This window comes from Marmota marmota, unplaced genomic scaffold (genome assembly GCF_001458135.2).
Source record: "Marmota marmota marmota unplaced genomic scaffold, marMar, whole genome shotgun sequence".
Lineage (NCBI taxonomy): Eukaryota > Metazoa > Chordata > Mammalia > Rodentia > Sciuridae > Marmota > Marmota marmota.
Window position 1 is genome coordinate 2173083 of NW_025999928.1, and position 17609 is coordinate 2190691.

Consider the following 17609-nt stretch of genomic DNA (forward strand, 5'->3'; position numbering starts at 1 on the left):
CACTGTTTTATTTTGTTTGTAATTATTGCTGTTAATTATCCAGAGGGCAAAAATTCAAATTTTAAAAAGAAGCACAGAAGGCGTAAGAGTCTGCCCGAGGCCCTGCCCCAGAGTCCTGGTACTCCCCACTGTGAGCACCACTCGGAGTCCTAAGAGTGTGTTTCAGAGCTGTCCTCTTACACCTGCTCTCTAGTTTCCTTCCCCCAAATAAATTATAAGTACCCATGGAGACAGGCAGAACAAAGCAGTCCAAGAGAAAAACAGGTCATGGGCCTGGGGCTGGGGCTCGGCAGTAGAGCTCTTGTCTCGCATGTGTGAGGCCCGGGGTTTGATCCTCAGCACCACATAAATAAAATAAAGGTATTGTGTCCACTTACAACTCAAAAAACTTTTAAAAGAAAAAAGAAAAACATATCATGTAAGAGTGAAGGAAAAGAGAGAGAAAAAAATAACACCAAGCATTGTAACAATTTGGGGACATTTAGTGGCAGGGCTGAGAAACCTACCTACACACCTGAGGGCAACTTGGATTTAAAACAATCTACATCCAAAATGCAGTCAAGTCATTAAAAAACTTTTATATAAAACATCTGTGCATTAAAAACTCTCAAGTTAGGGCTAGGGATATCTATCACTCAGTGATAGAGTGGTTGCCTGGTGTGCACGAGGATTCTATCCCCAGCACCACACCAAGAGAAAAAGAAAAAGGAAAAAAACTCAAGTTATGAAATTTTACACAAATGGGCAAAGTCATAAAAGTTGGACCAAAAAGTTGCCTGATTATTTTAATTGCACAAATATTCATTTTCTACAGATTAATGTTGTACTTCCATACTAATATATATAAGACCACACATAAAAATATAATTTGTTAAAGATTCAAAGTTTAAAGTAGCACTTTGGACCCAAAATAAAACATCTTGTGAATGGGGTTTAGTTCAACAAGTTGATGTCTACAGTTTTAACTCATAACTTTTCTGTTGAGAACCCAGAGATGGTACAAAGCAGTGATGGAAATGGTTCTCGAAAGCAGCTTATCAGCGCAGCAGGCATCCCTCAGTATCCACAGGGTATTGGTTCCAGGGCTCATCTGAGAATACCAAAAACCCACGATGCTAGAGTCCATTTTATAACATGTGAAATATGTAAATATTACCTACCACATCTCCTGAATACCGTGTGTGTGTGTGTGTGTGTGTGTGTGTGTTTTGAAATATGGTCTCACTGTGTTGCACAGGCTGGTCTTGAACTCCTGAGCCCAAGCAGTCCTCCTGCCTTAGCCTCCAGTACAGGCTCATGCCACTGCACCTGACTCCTCCCACATACTTTAACTCATCTCTAAGTTATTTAGAACACCTGATACAAAGAGAATGCTACAGAAGTAGTTGTTTAACTACACTGTTTAGGGAATAATGACAGAAGAAAAAGTATATGTGTTCAGTGCAGATGCAATCTTTTTCAACCATTTTTGAGCCATTGTTAGTTGAAACTGCAGATGCAAAACCCCTAGATGTGGATGTCTGACCATACTTGTCACTGAATGCTTCTTCTGACAACCTTATAAGAAAGCAGGACAGACCATATTCCTAGTCTAATAATATTGGATAATTGAACTGGGTACACTTTGAGACATAATTAATCACCCAGTTATCTGATAGGCTCCTTATCTCTTAAAAAAAATAAAGACTGTCTTCATAATACCTATCCTGACACTTTTGGAGTCTTTACCTGTGTCTACTCATATTTTCTATAGTGGCAAGTTTTTCTCACTGCAAGCATCTAAGATAGGAGACAAATGAAAGCAATTTTGTAATAAAAACATATGATGAGATGAGCTATGCTAGTATGTGAGTCTTATATTTTACAGTAAGGACACTTGAACTGAGACATGATTATGAGCAAAGAGGAATGCTCAGGAAGAATTGTGCCATTAATTTAAAACAATGTCTTTCCCTACCGTAGCTGGCAGGCAGAAATTCTGGGGGAAAGTCCTCTAGTTAAGAGAAAGTTTAGTTAGTTCTTTAAATCTTACATGAATGGCTGAATAACTAATGTTTATGATGTACCATCATTTGCACAAAATTTTATGTTTTATATTATTCCAGTATTTCTAGAAATGTGGGAAACACCCTATGACAAAGTACTTCTGTGATGAAGCAAGCTTAAGAAATATTACACTCCCCTATTGAAGACTGACAATATATTTAACAAACCAAAGGCTCTTAGAAATCCTACAGGGAAGATACTTTGTCTAGCCTAGAATTTCCCAGATGTATTTGACCATAAAGTGGTTTTTTTCTTTGCCTTCTATCTGTATGAAAGCTGAAAAATACCTCTTGTGGAGGTCTTCTGGTACACCATGTACTTTATTTACTTTATCTCATTTAACCCTGTGATCCTGTGTGATACAGGCTTATGTTCCCATCTGACAGATGTGAAAATAAAGAGTCAGAGTTAGCAGCACAGGGATTAGCAGCTTCGTCTCTAGAGCCAGTGTACCTCAGTTTAAATCCTGCTTCTCTCTTCCAACAGTCTAACCCTGGCAAGCCACTAGGCTTTTCTATGCCTCACTGACTTTATCTGTAAAATGGGGGTAACAATGCTGGAAGAGGAGCTTTTGGGTTTAAACAAGCCTCAATACAGGTTCTTGTCTTAAGTAAATTTCACAAGCTCACCAAGTGGAGGCTCATTCTCTTTTGCAGTAAAAACCAGCTTCTTATGCCCTCTGAATCTGTTAGGTGGTAAGGTAAGTGCTTTCAGTCTAAATTCAAAAGCAGCCATGTGAGTGACACTTCAGTCCACTTCAATCAGGTCATCTGAGAGAACACTTACTTAGCGCTGCTGCTCAATGCCTCAATGAGGTACATCACTTTCATCCGCTGCAGAAAACTACAGAGCCCAGTGGCCAGGTTCTGACCTGCAGGGGACACTGTTGGACACACCCCTGAAACCATGGAAACCACTGCCTACCTAATTCCTTCACCTCCCTCTGGGTCCTGCAAAGATATGGGTCAACAGGGCACATTCTGCAAACATGGCCAATCCTAAAGCAAAAAACTTTTAACAAGAAAGGATAGAGCCTTGTCTTCAACATGCTATACTTGAGTCTTCTCAATTTTCTGAAGGTGCTATGAAAGAAACAACTAAGCAGCCTCAGAAAAACTGACCGTGCCACAGAGAAAATTCACTACTGCTGAGCAAATAATTAAGCATTTACTTGTTCAGGCTCTGCAATGGAGAGCAGGACAGGAATTATAAGAGGTTGATAATTGGACTTCCAGTCAAATGTGGAAAGTTGTTGGGTGGGGTTGTAGCTCAGAGATAGGCACTTGCCTAGCATGTGCGAAGCCCTGGGTTTGACTCCCAGCTGTATGGAAGGAAGAAGGGAAAAGGGGAGGAAGGAAGGGCAGGTTGAACATCTGTGCTCCTTCCTGGAATTCCCCCAAAATGACTATAAAAGATTTTTTTTTTCAAAAAGAAGAGATAAAGCAAGTTTAAATGTGCCCTTTTCCACTTACCCTCATCCTGACCCTACATGAAAAACCTGAAGAAATCAGGAAAAAAAAATCTCCTCTGCAAAACCATCTTTTACCCTGTTGTTGCTATTTCTTTCATACCCCTCTCTTTCAAACTTTCTCCAAGCAAGTTTTTCACCCCACAATCTTAGTATGGTTACCAACAGCACCCATGAGCTAAATTCGATAGTCAACCTCTGTCTTGCCTGACTTGACACAATGTATCCTATGGCTCCCTCCGCTGGATGCACTTGTGCCTTTCTGCTTCTCCAACAAGGCACTGTGAGGGGATTAATGTACAAGCAATGGCTCCACAGCAAACAATATCTTGATAGTCATTTAGAGGTCAACACTAACTGTGTGTCTCCTTAGCAGGTTTTTCCTCCTCCCCAGACCTCAGTCCTGCGTGTCTTTGCTCCTCTATCTACACATTCAACCTTGGGGCTCTCATCCAGTCCCGTGCCTCAAATGCCATCCCTATGTTCAAAACTTCTGCCTTTATCTCTCCACCCTAGTCCTCTATCCAGAACTCCAAATTCACATCCAACTGCTTCTCTTGACAGCATCACTCAGGTGTCAAACAGACATTGGGAACTTAACACATCCCTACCTGAACTTCTGATCTTCCCACAAAACTTTTTCTTCCACCCGCTTCCCATCTCACTGATGACAACTTCATCCTTCCAGTTGCTGAGGTCAAAAACTTTGAGGTCATCCTCAAATTCTCTCTTTCTCTTATACTCACAATCAATTATTCTGGAAACCCCAGTAGTTTTGCCTCTACCATGTACCTGGTGCCACCTCTCACCATGCCACTTTTCCATCAAGTCACACCATCTCCTGTCTGGATTCTTGTCCTACCTTCCTAACTACTCTCTCTGCTTCAATTCCTGCTGTAGGCAGCAGCCAATGGCATCCTATCAAATCTTTAGTCCCATTCTGTCACCCTGAGCTCAGAAACTCTCTAATCAAAAGCTCAAGTTCTTACTATGGCCTGCAGGACCCCATACCACCTGCTTCCCCCCATTGAACCCATCCTGTGTTTTTCTTCCCTCCTCCACTGCTCTCCATCCCCACAGACCTCTTCACTATGCCTCAATGGGCTGCCTCCACCTCAGGGCCTTTGTACTGGCTATTCCTTCTAAATAAACAGCCCTTTGGTCCAGTACTATCAAGGATTGCTCTCACTCTCCTCTGTTGGAATAACTTTCAGTCACAGCTTGCAGCTATGAGCAGCTTGGAAGTGCTTGAAATATCCACATTCATTCAGGCCTGCAGAATGGGGGAAACTACATACTCAGCACTTGTGGTTAGTGTTGCCAAAAAACTGGGCCAGGAAACTGAGAGTCAGGGGCTTCAGGGCATGAAACCCCTGACTCAGTAAGGGCCAAAGACCCTTCCAGATTGCTTTCCACCACAACCAAAATATTTAGAGTTTTCTCACAGTGCGGTTACATTAGACAGAAGATGATTGGCTTATGGATATTATCTTGCTTATCTATGATTGATGGGGCATGCCCCACTCAAACCGTATAACAGTTATGTGCATTCCAAAAATAAACTGAGCTACTGGATGACAACTTGAGGTGGGTCTCCAGCCAGTTCTCTCACCAGCTCCTGGAGTCTGTGTGTTGATTCTACGTCTCTACCCACCGCGACAAGGTAGCCGAGTGACCATTGACCAGAACCAGTGACAGGAACACATACACTCCTCCTTTGAGTGTTGCTCAGATTCACCTTCATCAAGACTCACTCAAATTGGGGATGTAGTTCAATGCTAGCGTACTTGCCTAGCAAGCACAAAAACCTGGGTTTAATCCCCAGTACTGAAAAACAAGAATTTTAGATAGGTTAAAAAATAAAATACAAAAACAAATTATCAAAACTAGAACTCAATGTACAAGCAATGGCTCAGCAGCAAACAATATCTTGAGAGTAATTTAGAGGTAAACACTAAATATTGGTTTCACCTAAAACTCGGTAGGACAAAATGGAAAGGGGACAGATGGAGTTATGAACTCCTGCTAGCAGATAAAATATTTGTTCCATGCACACTGTGTTAGTGACCAAAAGACCTGACAAAACAAACGTATTGTAGAGGAGGACAAGTTTATTTGGGGGCCCAGGGTTTCAGAGGTCTCAGTCCATAGGCAGCCAGCTCCATTCCTTGGGGCCTGAGATGAGGCAGAACATCACAGAAAAAGAGTATGGTGGAGGGAAGCAGCTCATATGATGATTAGAAAGCAGAGAAAGACTCCACTTGCCTGATACAAAATATATACCCCAAAGCCACGTTCCCAATGACCCACTTCTTCCAGCCACACTCTACCTGCCTTCCTTACTGCTCAGTTAATCCCACCAGGGGATTAATACTCTGATTGTGAGAAGGCTGTCATAACCCAATCATTTCTCCTCTGAACCTTCTTGCATTGTCTCACACACGAGCTTTTGGGGAATACCTCACACCTAAACCATAACATACACCAAACTTTGTTTTCCTCCTTGGGCACACAGGCAAAGTACATGTCTCACCTCCTCAGTCTCTAGTGATTACATTCTAAATTTTAAAAAAATGTAGGAGAAGTGACGACGCGCCATTTTTTGGCCTGGTCTATGACATCCGCATTTTATTTTCTATTCTCTTTTCCTCTTCCAGGCAAGACTTAGAGGGTGCATGTTTAAGATGGTGGTGTCAAAACATGGAAGGAGATGAAATTCTGAATGTGTGAAAAAACTCTTGCTTGCCAACCTTCTCCAGTGACCTATGTGGAGAAAGAAATAAACCCTTATTGTGATAAGCTGTCACAATAGGGAAGTTGTTTATTAGATCAGCTAGCATTACTTATCCTGGCTAATATTCTCAATCACTTAAATAGGGAGATGATGAATAATCTGAAATTGACAAATCAGAAATAGATATTGAAACAAATTATTAGAAATATGGAGATGATGATGGCATGGTGTGATGATAATGATGATGATGACAACAATTAGATGGATGGATGGATAGACAGAAAGAAAGAGAGGTCAACAGGCAGACAGACAAACAGCAGGAAAATAACAGGTAAGTGAGTTGAAAGTGCTATCCAAGGAATGGAGATGAGAGAACAGGGTAGGGTAGGGTAGGTGACTGCTGTTTTTCATTTTAAATCTAAGAGCAATATTTAACTTTTAGCTATATGTATGCATAATTTAAACAAAAATATAGATTGTTGACTTTAAATGAGGTTTATAGGCTTCTAAGATACAACCATGAACATAGGTAATTACAGAACACATAGCATAAATACCCAGAGTTAACCACGGTATATGTTGTAAGCGAACAATAGAAAAAGCTGTTATAGTAGATTGACACATTTGAGTGCAATAAAAGTTGTGTTCTACTGTAGATTTGGGGTATGATGGCTCACAAAAGGTAAGGAACTTGGGAGTGTTTTGCCTACCTTCCTTCCTTTCTCCTCCTTTATTTCCTTCCTTACTTATAAATGTAAAGTATTTTAAATAATAAGTGAAAGAAGGCTGAATGTCATAGCTCTGCCAGTTCATACTGCTCCTTTGTGCAGATTTTAAAAAAAAAAAAACACTCCTTCCTCAAGATACTTGTGTCTGTTGGAAAATTGTCTGTCATATACTTATCTTGTTAGAATGAGACACTTTGCTGACATCTGGTGGATAAATGTCATAATAAATATGCAAGTGTAAATATTCATACCTACAAAGGATTTACCCTCCCTAGATGTACAATTTGTTTCTTACATAATTCTTGATTTGGGCATCATCTTTCCTAAAGTGTCTATTAACTGTCCCAGCCTTGTAGACTCCAGTCTCAATTTATTCTACTTTGCTAACCCTTCTCTTTCCCTTTCTCTTTCTTCTCCTTTTCTTTCTTTAGCCTTGCTGTTTAAGAACACCTCTCCCCTCAAAAAAAAAAAAATTCTCCTCTTCTTTACAGAGCAAAAGCCTAAGTTTTAGCAGACACCTAGATCCTTAGGGTTTTATTTCCTACCCAGAATCCTATTCAAAGCCAATGTAAATCCAGAGCTTGTGGCTAATAAAACACACTGCTTTCCACCTCAGTATAGACACAGACAGCAATTCAGCTTTTTTAGTGAGAGAACTCTGCACCAGCTACCTGAGGTCCTGGGACTGCTCAAGACAAAATTTCACCCACAGGCTTCTGGATCCACCACTAGGAACCCACCCAAAATGTACTCTGCTGCCTTGGAACTGATATGTGCCACACCTATCCAGAGCCTTTTCAAGCCCTTCACTCAACCAGGGTCCAGAATATCACAACCTGAGTTTTCTTTATCCTTTCACTCAGAAACAAGGATCTGTTCAGCTCAAAGCTCCTGATTTAGCTCAGTTGATAAACAGGGAAGTCTTACCTATTTTTCTTCTGCTCTTTCCTATTTTTGTTTACTCAAAGGATTGGTTGATATACATCTGCAGAATAAAACACACTTCATTCTCTCTATACCCAGCTTTTTCCTTTCTCCTTTGTGGGAAATTGAACAAATGGGCCCGTGATTCTCAAATGCAATCCCCGTTGCCTGCACACATGGCTTGATGCCACCAGTTCTCTGGATTACTTTCTAAAACCCCTAATCCTGGGCTGGATTAAAAGATTTATCTTCACTGAATCCCTTCCCTTCATCTGTCTCCCCTAACACAACTAAGGGGAAATAAGGTGCCTTAAAGGAGGCAACCCAGTGACTAGCTTCTGAGTCATTTTGATTCTTGAATGTGTTCAACTCTAAGACAAAATAGTTCTAGGAAACACTGTCTTTAATCCAGGTGAATACAAATTAAAATGGCTTTAGCCTATTTCATCATTTTTAGTCTCTTGGGTTTGAGTCTTGTGAAATTTTGAAAAAAAAATAGTATAATGTGGTTCCAAAACACAAGGAGGAAGAAACTAGAGAAGGTTGGGATAACTTCAGATACAAAAGGGTTATGATAGGGATTTGGCCTTTTATCTTATTTATGTCCCATTAAAAATAACCTAATCTACAATTACATAGCATTCCATGAAAAAGACTTAAAATGCATGATGAACTTTAGAAAGCCCTCCTCACTCCCACTGAAGAGGTGTTTTTTACTTCACTGTAAGCCCACCAGAGGCAGAGGAATGAAGAAATGGCTTCCTGGGCTCCCTAGACTTATCACATTCTACATTGTTTATCAACAAGCACTAATTGGACATTCCTAGTTTTCAGACACCAGTGAGATAGTAAGAGTGCTAATATCAACTAAAATTCTCACCCTTAAGGACTTCAGCATCTGTCAGTGGAATTCAGGTTGTACAATTCTGCTATAGCTTAATTTACAACAGGTAAGGGCAAGTAGATCCCTTAAGTTAAATTCCCATTAATCTGAGCTTTTCTCAGACTCAACTGTATGCAGCAGAATTGGCCCAAATTGTTGGACACCAGAAATCTGTATCCTTCCCTGAAAAGACTCCCGGGTTCTCTGTTAACCAGCTAAAGTGGAAGGAAAAAGGGGGTTTTTTATGTGTCCCAAAGTGTGTTCAATTACATTATATACTAGGGATAATTTAGGAATAAAGTAGGTAAGGAATCACTGTCCAAAATTGAAAATGCAATGCCTATCTGTCTCTTCTATGGATCTGCTCAAGGCTGTGCTTAACTGTCTAAGGTCACAAGGTTGATAAGAATCAGAGTGAGTGTAAAATCAACACTGTGGCAGGTGCAATGGTGCACTGCTCAGTGAAGATTGCAAGTTCAAAGCCAGTATGGACAACTTAAGAAGACCCTATTTCAAAATAAAAAGGGTTGTGATGTGGCTAAGTGATAGAGTGCCCCCTGAGTTCAATCCCCAGGACCACAAAAAAATTAAATTAAAATTAAGTCAAAACTGCACACACTTAACTGTGAAAATGCATACTTTATCTGGTCTCCTTAGAATTCAAATTATGTTCATAATATAGTGCTTAACTAATGATAAATTTTCATAGAGTCTATACAGTCAGGATTCCAGCAGGAAAGACAACACTGAAACTAGGATAATTCAAGAAATATTAAGTAAAAGGACAATTTACAACTACATAGAGAAACCATAGAATTCTGCAATCCTCAGGCTAGTGTCATTGAAACTAGGCACTGGGGACTCAGAGAGGAGGGGAAGGAATGAAAACTGACCAGAAAGAAGAATGTCAGGTGAGAGGAATTGTGATCATCCACCCAAGGGTACGGTGGAGGAAGCCCATAGAGAGAAACAAGCAAGAGAATGAGCAGTTTGTCCTCCCTCCTTCTCATTGGCTAAGGCCAAGTAGAAGCTGGAAAGCCAGTGGTTCAGCCATGTCATCATCATAGGGATACGAAAAGGACAGAGTAGAGGAGAAAGTGCAGAGAAAATATCTAGTACCCGAGCTCCAAGACTGAAACTCAGTTCCCTAGATTGCCCCAAACAACATTAAGCTGTTGAGTCCAAGGGTCCAGGCCTGGGCCCCTCTAAAAATTTAAATTTAGCAATGAATATAAAAATTATGATTACTTTTGAAATAAATGTTTTTAGAAAGGTAATAGGTGAATGATTAGAATATTTGATAGTATACATTCCCATATATATGAAAATACATATAAGTGTGTTTGTGTGTGTGTGTGTGTGTGTGTGTATGCCCTAGATTATGATTTCCGACCAATTAATGTACCTCTGTCAATTTCATTGTGTTGACAGTCACAGAATTGAAAATTTGGTACTTAATGGATTAAAATGAATGCAGTCATCCAGGGTTTTTATAAAACACACAGCAGATCCCCAGTCCAAATAGAATCATCCTCTGAACCACCACCCCTACCCCCCCATGCACTATGGACTTCTTTCTAGCCTTGTATCATCAGATGCCAATTGGCATCCTTACACATCACCTGAAAACACAAAGATAGTGGTAACAATTTAGTAAATGCATTTAAGATGTAGAGTCAGAGGCATGATTAATAAATAGAAAATGGACCACCAACAGAAATTCAGAATCTTCCAGTAATTTTTAATTATTTTTTTGTATATTATGGGATACATGATGATACAGTAACCATGATGACATGGTTCCTATAGCAATGCAGATTAACATATCTATCACATCACATGGTTACTTTTGTGACGAGAGCAGTAAAAATCCACTTAAAAAAAATCTACCCCTGATTTAATTTTATTAAGTTGAGTCCTGTTATATATTAGATATCTAAAGTTATTCATCTTATGTTTCTGCTATTTTTTATCCTTTGACCTGCCACGAGCAATGTGGCCAATCTAGCGAGTTCCAGCAAGGGGAATAAAAAAAGTAAAGACTCACACGTGTATAGATGTTTTTGAAGATAAAGTTGGTTAGAACGTCGCTCTCTGGTGGAAAACCAGGTCTAAAGAATTACACCAGCAATCTTTATTTATATATGCCTCATTATCAGGTTAAGACTGTAAACATTATGCTTTATTCTTTGCATTCAGGAAAGTTACAGGGCTAGCAACATTATGCCGCTTTCTCATAGTTGCATTCTACAGTTGAAATGTGCAACGTTAGAAGCTTTGTGTAGCTCTCAATAAAGTCCAGTGGGCAGGTGCAGGAGCAGCTGAGCCAGTGAAACATTGTAGTTGTCTAGCAAGAAACTTCCTCTATTTCCAGGAGTAATGTTCCTGAGAGTCAGATCAAGGATGATAAGACTCTAGCACAGAGCCTCCTCATGGAGGGCATTATCACAGCAACTAGACATCCTGCACCTTTGCATAGAAACTTTCCCAGGCACCAAGCATGCCACAGCCATAAGGTCATCAGAGACCCCACTCAGATACTGCTCTCCCATTCTCTGACACCACTCTTCATACTGACCTACATCTGCCTATTTTCTTCCCCCACAGTAACTACTGCTGCTTTATTGTCTATTTCTGTATATTTGAGAAGTGTGTGTGTGTGTGCATGTGTGTGCACATGTACACATGCATATCATATACAAGTGAAATCATACAGTGTTTTCCTTTCCATGTCTGGCTTTATTTCACTTAATATAATACCCATCAGGTCCAAATGGCAAATGACAGGATTTCCTGCTTTTTTTTAAGGCTGAATAATATTCATACTATTCATGAAAAATCCACTTGTTAATGCACATTTAGGTTATTTCCATATCTTTGCTATTTTGAATAATGCTGCAATGAACATAGAAATAAAGACCTTTTTATAAGTTGGTAATTTCATCTCCTTTGTTATATACACACAAGAGGGATGGTTAGGTCGCATGGTAGCTGTATTTTCAATTTCTTTAGGAATTTCCAGAAAGTTTTCCAGAATGGTTATATGAATCACAACTTTTTAAATAATGCTTGTTTTTCTTCTCATTCTTTCTTATATTATAAAGATAGATAAATACCATATATATTATATAGAACAGATACATATTCTTGATCAGTATGATGAGACTTGCCATTCAAGATGACCAAATGAATATAGATATTTACCTTTTCTCCCTACCATATTCTACTTAAATAATAAAAGAAATGCAAATTATTAAAATAAATCCACAATTCCCATAAGCCAGAGCAGTGCCACCAGAAGCCCTGATAGTGATAAATTTAGAGATAAAGCAGAAGGGAAGCAGTTGATGCCAAACTCAACAGATCTGAGGAACCCATCGACCCAAAGTCAACAGAAAGGAACATCCCAAAATAGTGAGGTTTGCTATTCAGAACCTCAGAATAATCCCAAGACAGCAACGAGAGCCTGGAGAAGCAGCCGTTTAGGGTGCTAAAACCTTACGACTGACTCTTCTAAAATTGCACAAAATCTGCTGCGACAGCAACCCAGGGTGGTTGCTGAGACCACCAAGGATGATTTTTTTAAGGTACAGGTGGTGCCCTCTAACCCAGAGAAGCAGTTCACTATGTAAACTGAAGGTTCTGGGGCCCCAGTGGAGGCACTTTGATGAGGACATAGGACATAGGTATGCAAACCATTGATGTGAAAATGTGTTCCCACCCAGGAAGCCTAGAACCAGGCATCCAGGATGAACTTAAACAACTGTAACAGTCGTCTTTCTAGCTGGGAAGTAAAGGGAACATAATTTTCAGTGTAATATTATTTTGCATGAGTAAAAAAACTTCACAATAATATTTTAAGAACAGCAACACTCTCTTGTGATGAAGAAACATTTATCTGAAGTTTAGTATTTCCTTCAATTTTACCTTAGCTTCCTTTTCTAATGATTTCAAACAATGACTTAATAATTTTTTTTCTTAAAAAAAACACTACATATGGTATAATCCCTATTTTCTGAAATTATTTCTGTGTTTGAATATGTTCTCATATATAGATGCATATAAATCTGTCTATTTTAATGTTCCAAAAATATTAGCAGATGCTTTTTAGGATATGTGCATTTAGTGTGATTTATTGCCTTCTTTCTGTACTTTTAAATATCGCATTAATTTTTTAATTATAAGAATGCACCATTTATAGAAAATAATAGGCATTTAACCTATTGTGCTGAAATCTTTGAGAATTGGTCCACTTTCCCTTGAGCATAACATAGAGACTGAGGAGACCTAGTCTGAGGAGACCTACTCTGTTCAGGATACAGACATCTGCAAGTACCACCAAAATGTGGCTGCTGAGAAAGGTCAAGGGAGCAGCAGCACTGCCAGGACATTCCAACCCCAGTGTGAGCCCAGCCTCCCACTCTCCCAATCACAGTCACAAAGATAAGAAAATCACCAGGAAGAAGAGTGTGCTGGGAATTCCACTCCCACAAACCCAAGGCAATCCAGTAGAGCAGCTGTGGTGGCGAAGGTATGAGCTTTATCCCTGAATATCAGTACCCTGGGGCCCTGGGCCACCTTGCCTTGGAGCACACTGGGACACCTTTTAAAGGACTGAATGGACCCATAAAGCCCCTTATCCTCTTACTGTACCAGAACATAGCTGGGACTCAAGTCACAATTTTTTCATTCCATACTTCTGGGCCTGCTAATCCTTGGTTACACCAGCTGGTCGAGGCTACCGCAGCAAACATCCTTGACAACCAGTATCAGAGCCTGATAGAAGGCCTGATCCACTCATAAGTGTAATTCTTAGAAAATTAGGAGGCAGGCAACATGATGGGTGATTATGAGAAATCAGAGAAGTGGCTTCAGGTTTAAAAGACTGATCTTTTTGCCAATCTAAGGGGTTAAGACTCAGACTTGTTACAATCCTGACATCAAGGCAAGGGTGACCTAATCTATTCTTCTAAACTACCTCACCCATTACCTCTCCTGTGTGCTTTCTTCAACTCCATTACTCTCATTGGAAGGAAGAAATGAAGGAGGAAGTACACAAAACACACACACACACACACACAAGGGAAAGATTGCGTATATATGTGTGTGCATATATATATATATATACATATCTTTGTGTATATATATAATATATCTTATCTTTGTATATATTACCATATATTTTTGTACATATTACCATATATCTTTAAATATTTATATATTCCTGGTTTGCTAACTCAGCCTCTATTCAATTCCTTCCTGATATATACCCCATCAGCAATTATTTTATCTGTCAATCACTTTCTTTTGCCTCCATCCCACATTACATTCTCTGTGAGTGCAGAGAGCTGAGCTACACTGGAGTGGGAGAAAATGCTGATACTAGAAACCCAGAGCTCCAGAAGTTCACAGCCATGTGCCAGGAAACAAGATACTAGGCCTTGAGTCACTGAAAATTAGAGAGGAAACCAGGAAACCCTTCCCTTACAGAAAACCAGGACACCCCAAATGGCTGCATTCAATGAGAGGGTGGCAGACTCAAAGGGGCCTCATAGGGACCCCTACCTGTCTCTCCCTAAGACTGTAACCATAAGCCTGTCTACACAGAATCTGAGAAGCAAATTCACACAAGGTATTTTGGCTCTGTAATGTGTCCATGTGGCAAGGCTGACCCATATATCCTAGAATTATCTTCCTGTGTGTTTCCTCTTAGGACCTGCAACAAGAGAGACTTGTGGGAGATCTGGAGGGTGAAGATGAATCAGCCACCATGTTGTGACTCACATTTCTCACTGCTTGCCTGCTGGCTCACATCCACGGGAGCCTGCCACTGTGCCCTCTTCCTCTGCACCCTCCTTCAGCTCCTCTGACTCCTGGGCCAGGTGTGTGTGTTGATTCAGAATGAAGTGCTCATGCCACCAAGATAAAAGTCAATGAGAACTAACAGGTTCCAGGCTGTCCTCATGGGATCTTGCTTCTGCTTGAGGGCTCAAGCCTGTCCTTGGTCACCCCCTGGTCAACTCCACTTTTCCCAACCACCTCTTGTCCAATCAGACTGAAGCTACAGCATCAGCTACAAAGACAGCAGCCACAACTACAAGTCATGTATGTGTATACATACTAATGGTACTACTTCTCTGATTGAACCTGTCTTTTCAAAGTTGCCTTGAAAGCAACTGATTGAAATTGGCTTGGTTAGAAAACCACAAAATGCTCCAAGTCTTGCTAATGCTCAGAAAAAAGAAAAAAAAAAAAAAAAGAGGAGTTGCATATGCTCTTGTAAAATAAGGGTTTATGATAAATAAACTAGTACATCCAGACACCAGAATATTCTTCAATACTAAAAAGAAATGAGCTATCAAACCACTAAAGACATAGAGCAGCTGGCTATGGTGGTGCACACCTGTAATCCCAGCACCTTGGGAGGCTGAGGCAGGAGGATCGCAAGTTCAAAGCCAGCCTCAGCAACTTAGTGAGGCCCTAAGCAACTAGGTGAGACCCTGTCTCTAAATAAAATATTTTTTAGAAGGCCTTGGATGTAGCTCAGTGGGTAAGCAACCCGGGTTCAATCCCCAGTACTAAATAATAATAATAATTTTTAAAAAAACATAGAGCAAAACTTAAATGCATGTTACTAAGTGAAAGAAGCCAATCTAAAAAAGGATGTGTATGGTATAATTCCAACTCTATGATATTCTGGAAAGGGCAAAACTATGAAGACAGAACAATCAAGGGTTGTCAGGGGTTAGAGAGAGGGAAGGATGAATAGGCAGAGCACAGGGGCATATTAGGACAGTAAATCTATTCTTTATGATATAGATAGATAGATAGATAGATAGATAGATAGATAGATAGATAGATAGATAGAGAGATATTTCAAAACCCATGGAGTATACAGCTACAACAGTGAACCCTAATGTTAACGTGGACTCTGGGTGACAATTATGTGTCAATGCAAATCCATCAATTGTAATAAATGTCCCACTCTGGTTGGGGAGGGGTTGATAATGGAGAAGGTTGTGCATGTATGAGGCATCGGGTATGTTATAAGGAAATCTAAGTGGTTTTTTTTTGTTTGTTTGTTTTAAAGAACAAGTGTTTCTCTTGTTCGAGTGATGGAAGAAACGTAAGACACATTAAGCATTGCTGGTTCTGAAATTTAGACTTTTGCCAGAGAGCAAAAAAAGAAAAAAAAAATGCCAGCAGAGTCATTGTCTCTGGGATAGATCAGTAAATAACAAAGATTCTATTTTCAGCAAAAGTTGACATCTCCGCCCTTAAGCCCACCTCTAACTTTATATACACCCTGTGGAACTTTGTTGGCTACTTTGCTGTCCTCACAACTATCAAAGAAACATTTTTCTTTCTCACAGAAGAACCCTCAAAAGCCTCAACTTCAGAAAGAAAAATATCTCAACAATGTTTTGGGGAAACTTTACAGAAGAAAAATCTGTTCTGAAAAGATGGATGAGGGAACTGCTCTACAGATATCTGTACCTTTGGAAGAAGACTGGTGCAAGGAACATTGAAATGGTCCCTGAATATTTCAGACAAGGAAACACAGTGTAGACAAATCAAGACAAGACTAGAGGTTTCACTATGAAATTACTTGGACAGAAGGTGAGCCTCCTAAAAAGTACAAAACATGAACACATTGTACAACTGCAGGCAGTGTTTGAGATACCTAAATGACAGCCCTTTGTGATGGAGCTTTATGAGGAGGGAGAATTGGAAGAATTCTGAATGGGAGAGAGCACATTGAGAGAATGAGTCAACATGGGTCATCCAAAGCCTCACATTAGCTCTAGTGTCTCCTCACAATAAAGCCCATACAGAGCTGAAACTGGAAAACACAATGGTTCAAAGCAGCTTTATTGATGCTAACAATAAACTGAACTTCAACCTAAAGGTAATTCTGGCTTAGCAGTGAGAAAGCCACGCCATGCACCCCATGTGGGACTCCCATTTACATGATCTCTGAAGTCACCACTGCCCACTGTGATGGCCAGCGTTGTGACCTTGGGGGCACTGGGTCATAAGCACAGATTATTATGTGGAAACCACCTTTGTAGAAAGCTCAGGAGAGAGATTTTTGAATTAATAAAAAAGAGAGAAGTACATTTTGAAGATCCACTTTGGGATTCTATAGGTGATTGCACTAAAAGCATTTTCAAAGAATTTATTAAAGGGGATGGTGGTGGCAGGCACTACACTTTCTGCAACACACTTTCTTCAGTGAAACCAACCACTGTACTAAAAATGATTTAAGAATGGAAAGGCAATTCAAGAACTGTTGGGAAACACACAACAGGTCAAAAGGAGAGTGATTCAAGAACAGTTAAGAAGTTAGCGATTGTGGTCATGTGAATATGTTTTGTCCCCTACAAAACCCAAGTTGAAATTTACCATTGTGGGAGTGGTGGGAGGTGGGACCTTTAAAAGGGGTTTAGAAAGATGGATACACATGACTGTAGTCCCAGCTGCATTGGAGCCTGAGGTAGGAGAGTCACTTGAGCCCAGGAATTTGGGGCCACCCTGGGCAGCACAGAAGGACCCTGACTTTTTTCGTTTAAAATAAAAAAGGCAGTTAGCTAGTTAAGAGGGAAAAATGCCTTTCTCACAGAAGTGGGTTCTCCACAAGATTGGGTTGCACTTGTTCCCTTGCCCTTTTCACCTCTCACCATGTTATGATGCTCCCATCAGATGTTGCCCCTGTGACCTCAGAGTTCCCAGCCTCCAGAGCCATGAACCAAAATAAACTTAAAAACTTCTCTCTTTTATGAACTACCCAGTCTCAGATATCATGTTACAGCAGGAGAAAATAGA

At 40.1% G+C, this 17609-nt stretch overlaps 1 protein-coding gene across 2 annotated transcripts in view; it reads right to left on the minus strand.

Annotated features, from left to right (window-relative positions):
• Nucleotides 1–17609, minus strand: part of Agtpbp1 (ATP/GTP binding carboxypeptidase 1) — a 280878-nt gene that overhangs the window by 6942 nt on the left and 256327 nt on the right. The window contains exon 28 of one of the 2 annotated variants that reach the window (XM_048800444.1): nt 6036–6277. The exons of the other annotated variant lie outside the window; for it this stretch is intronic. Coding sequence (XP_048656401.1) covers nt 6208–6277 — 70 coding nt within the window. The 3' untranslated portion in view covers nt 6036–6207. Of the gene's footprint in view, nt 1–6035; nt 6278–17609 lie in introns of those variants that run through there. 2 annotated transcript variants of the gene reach the window in all.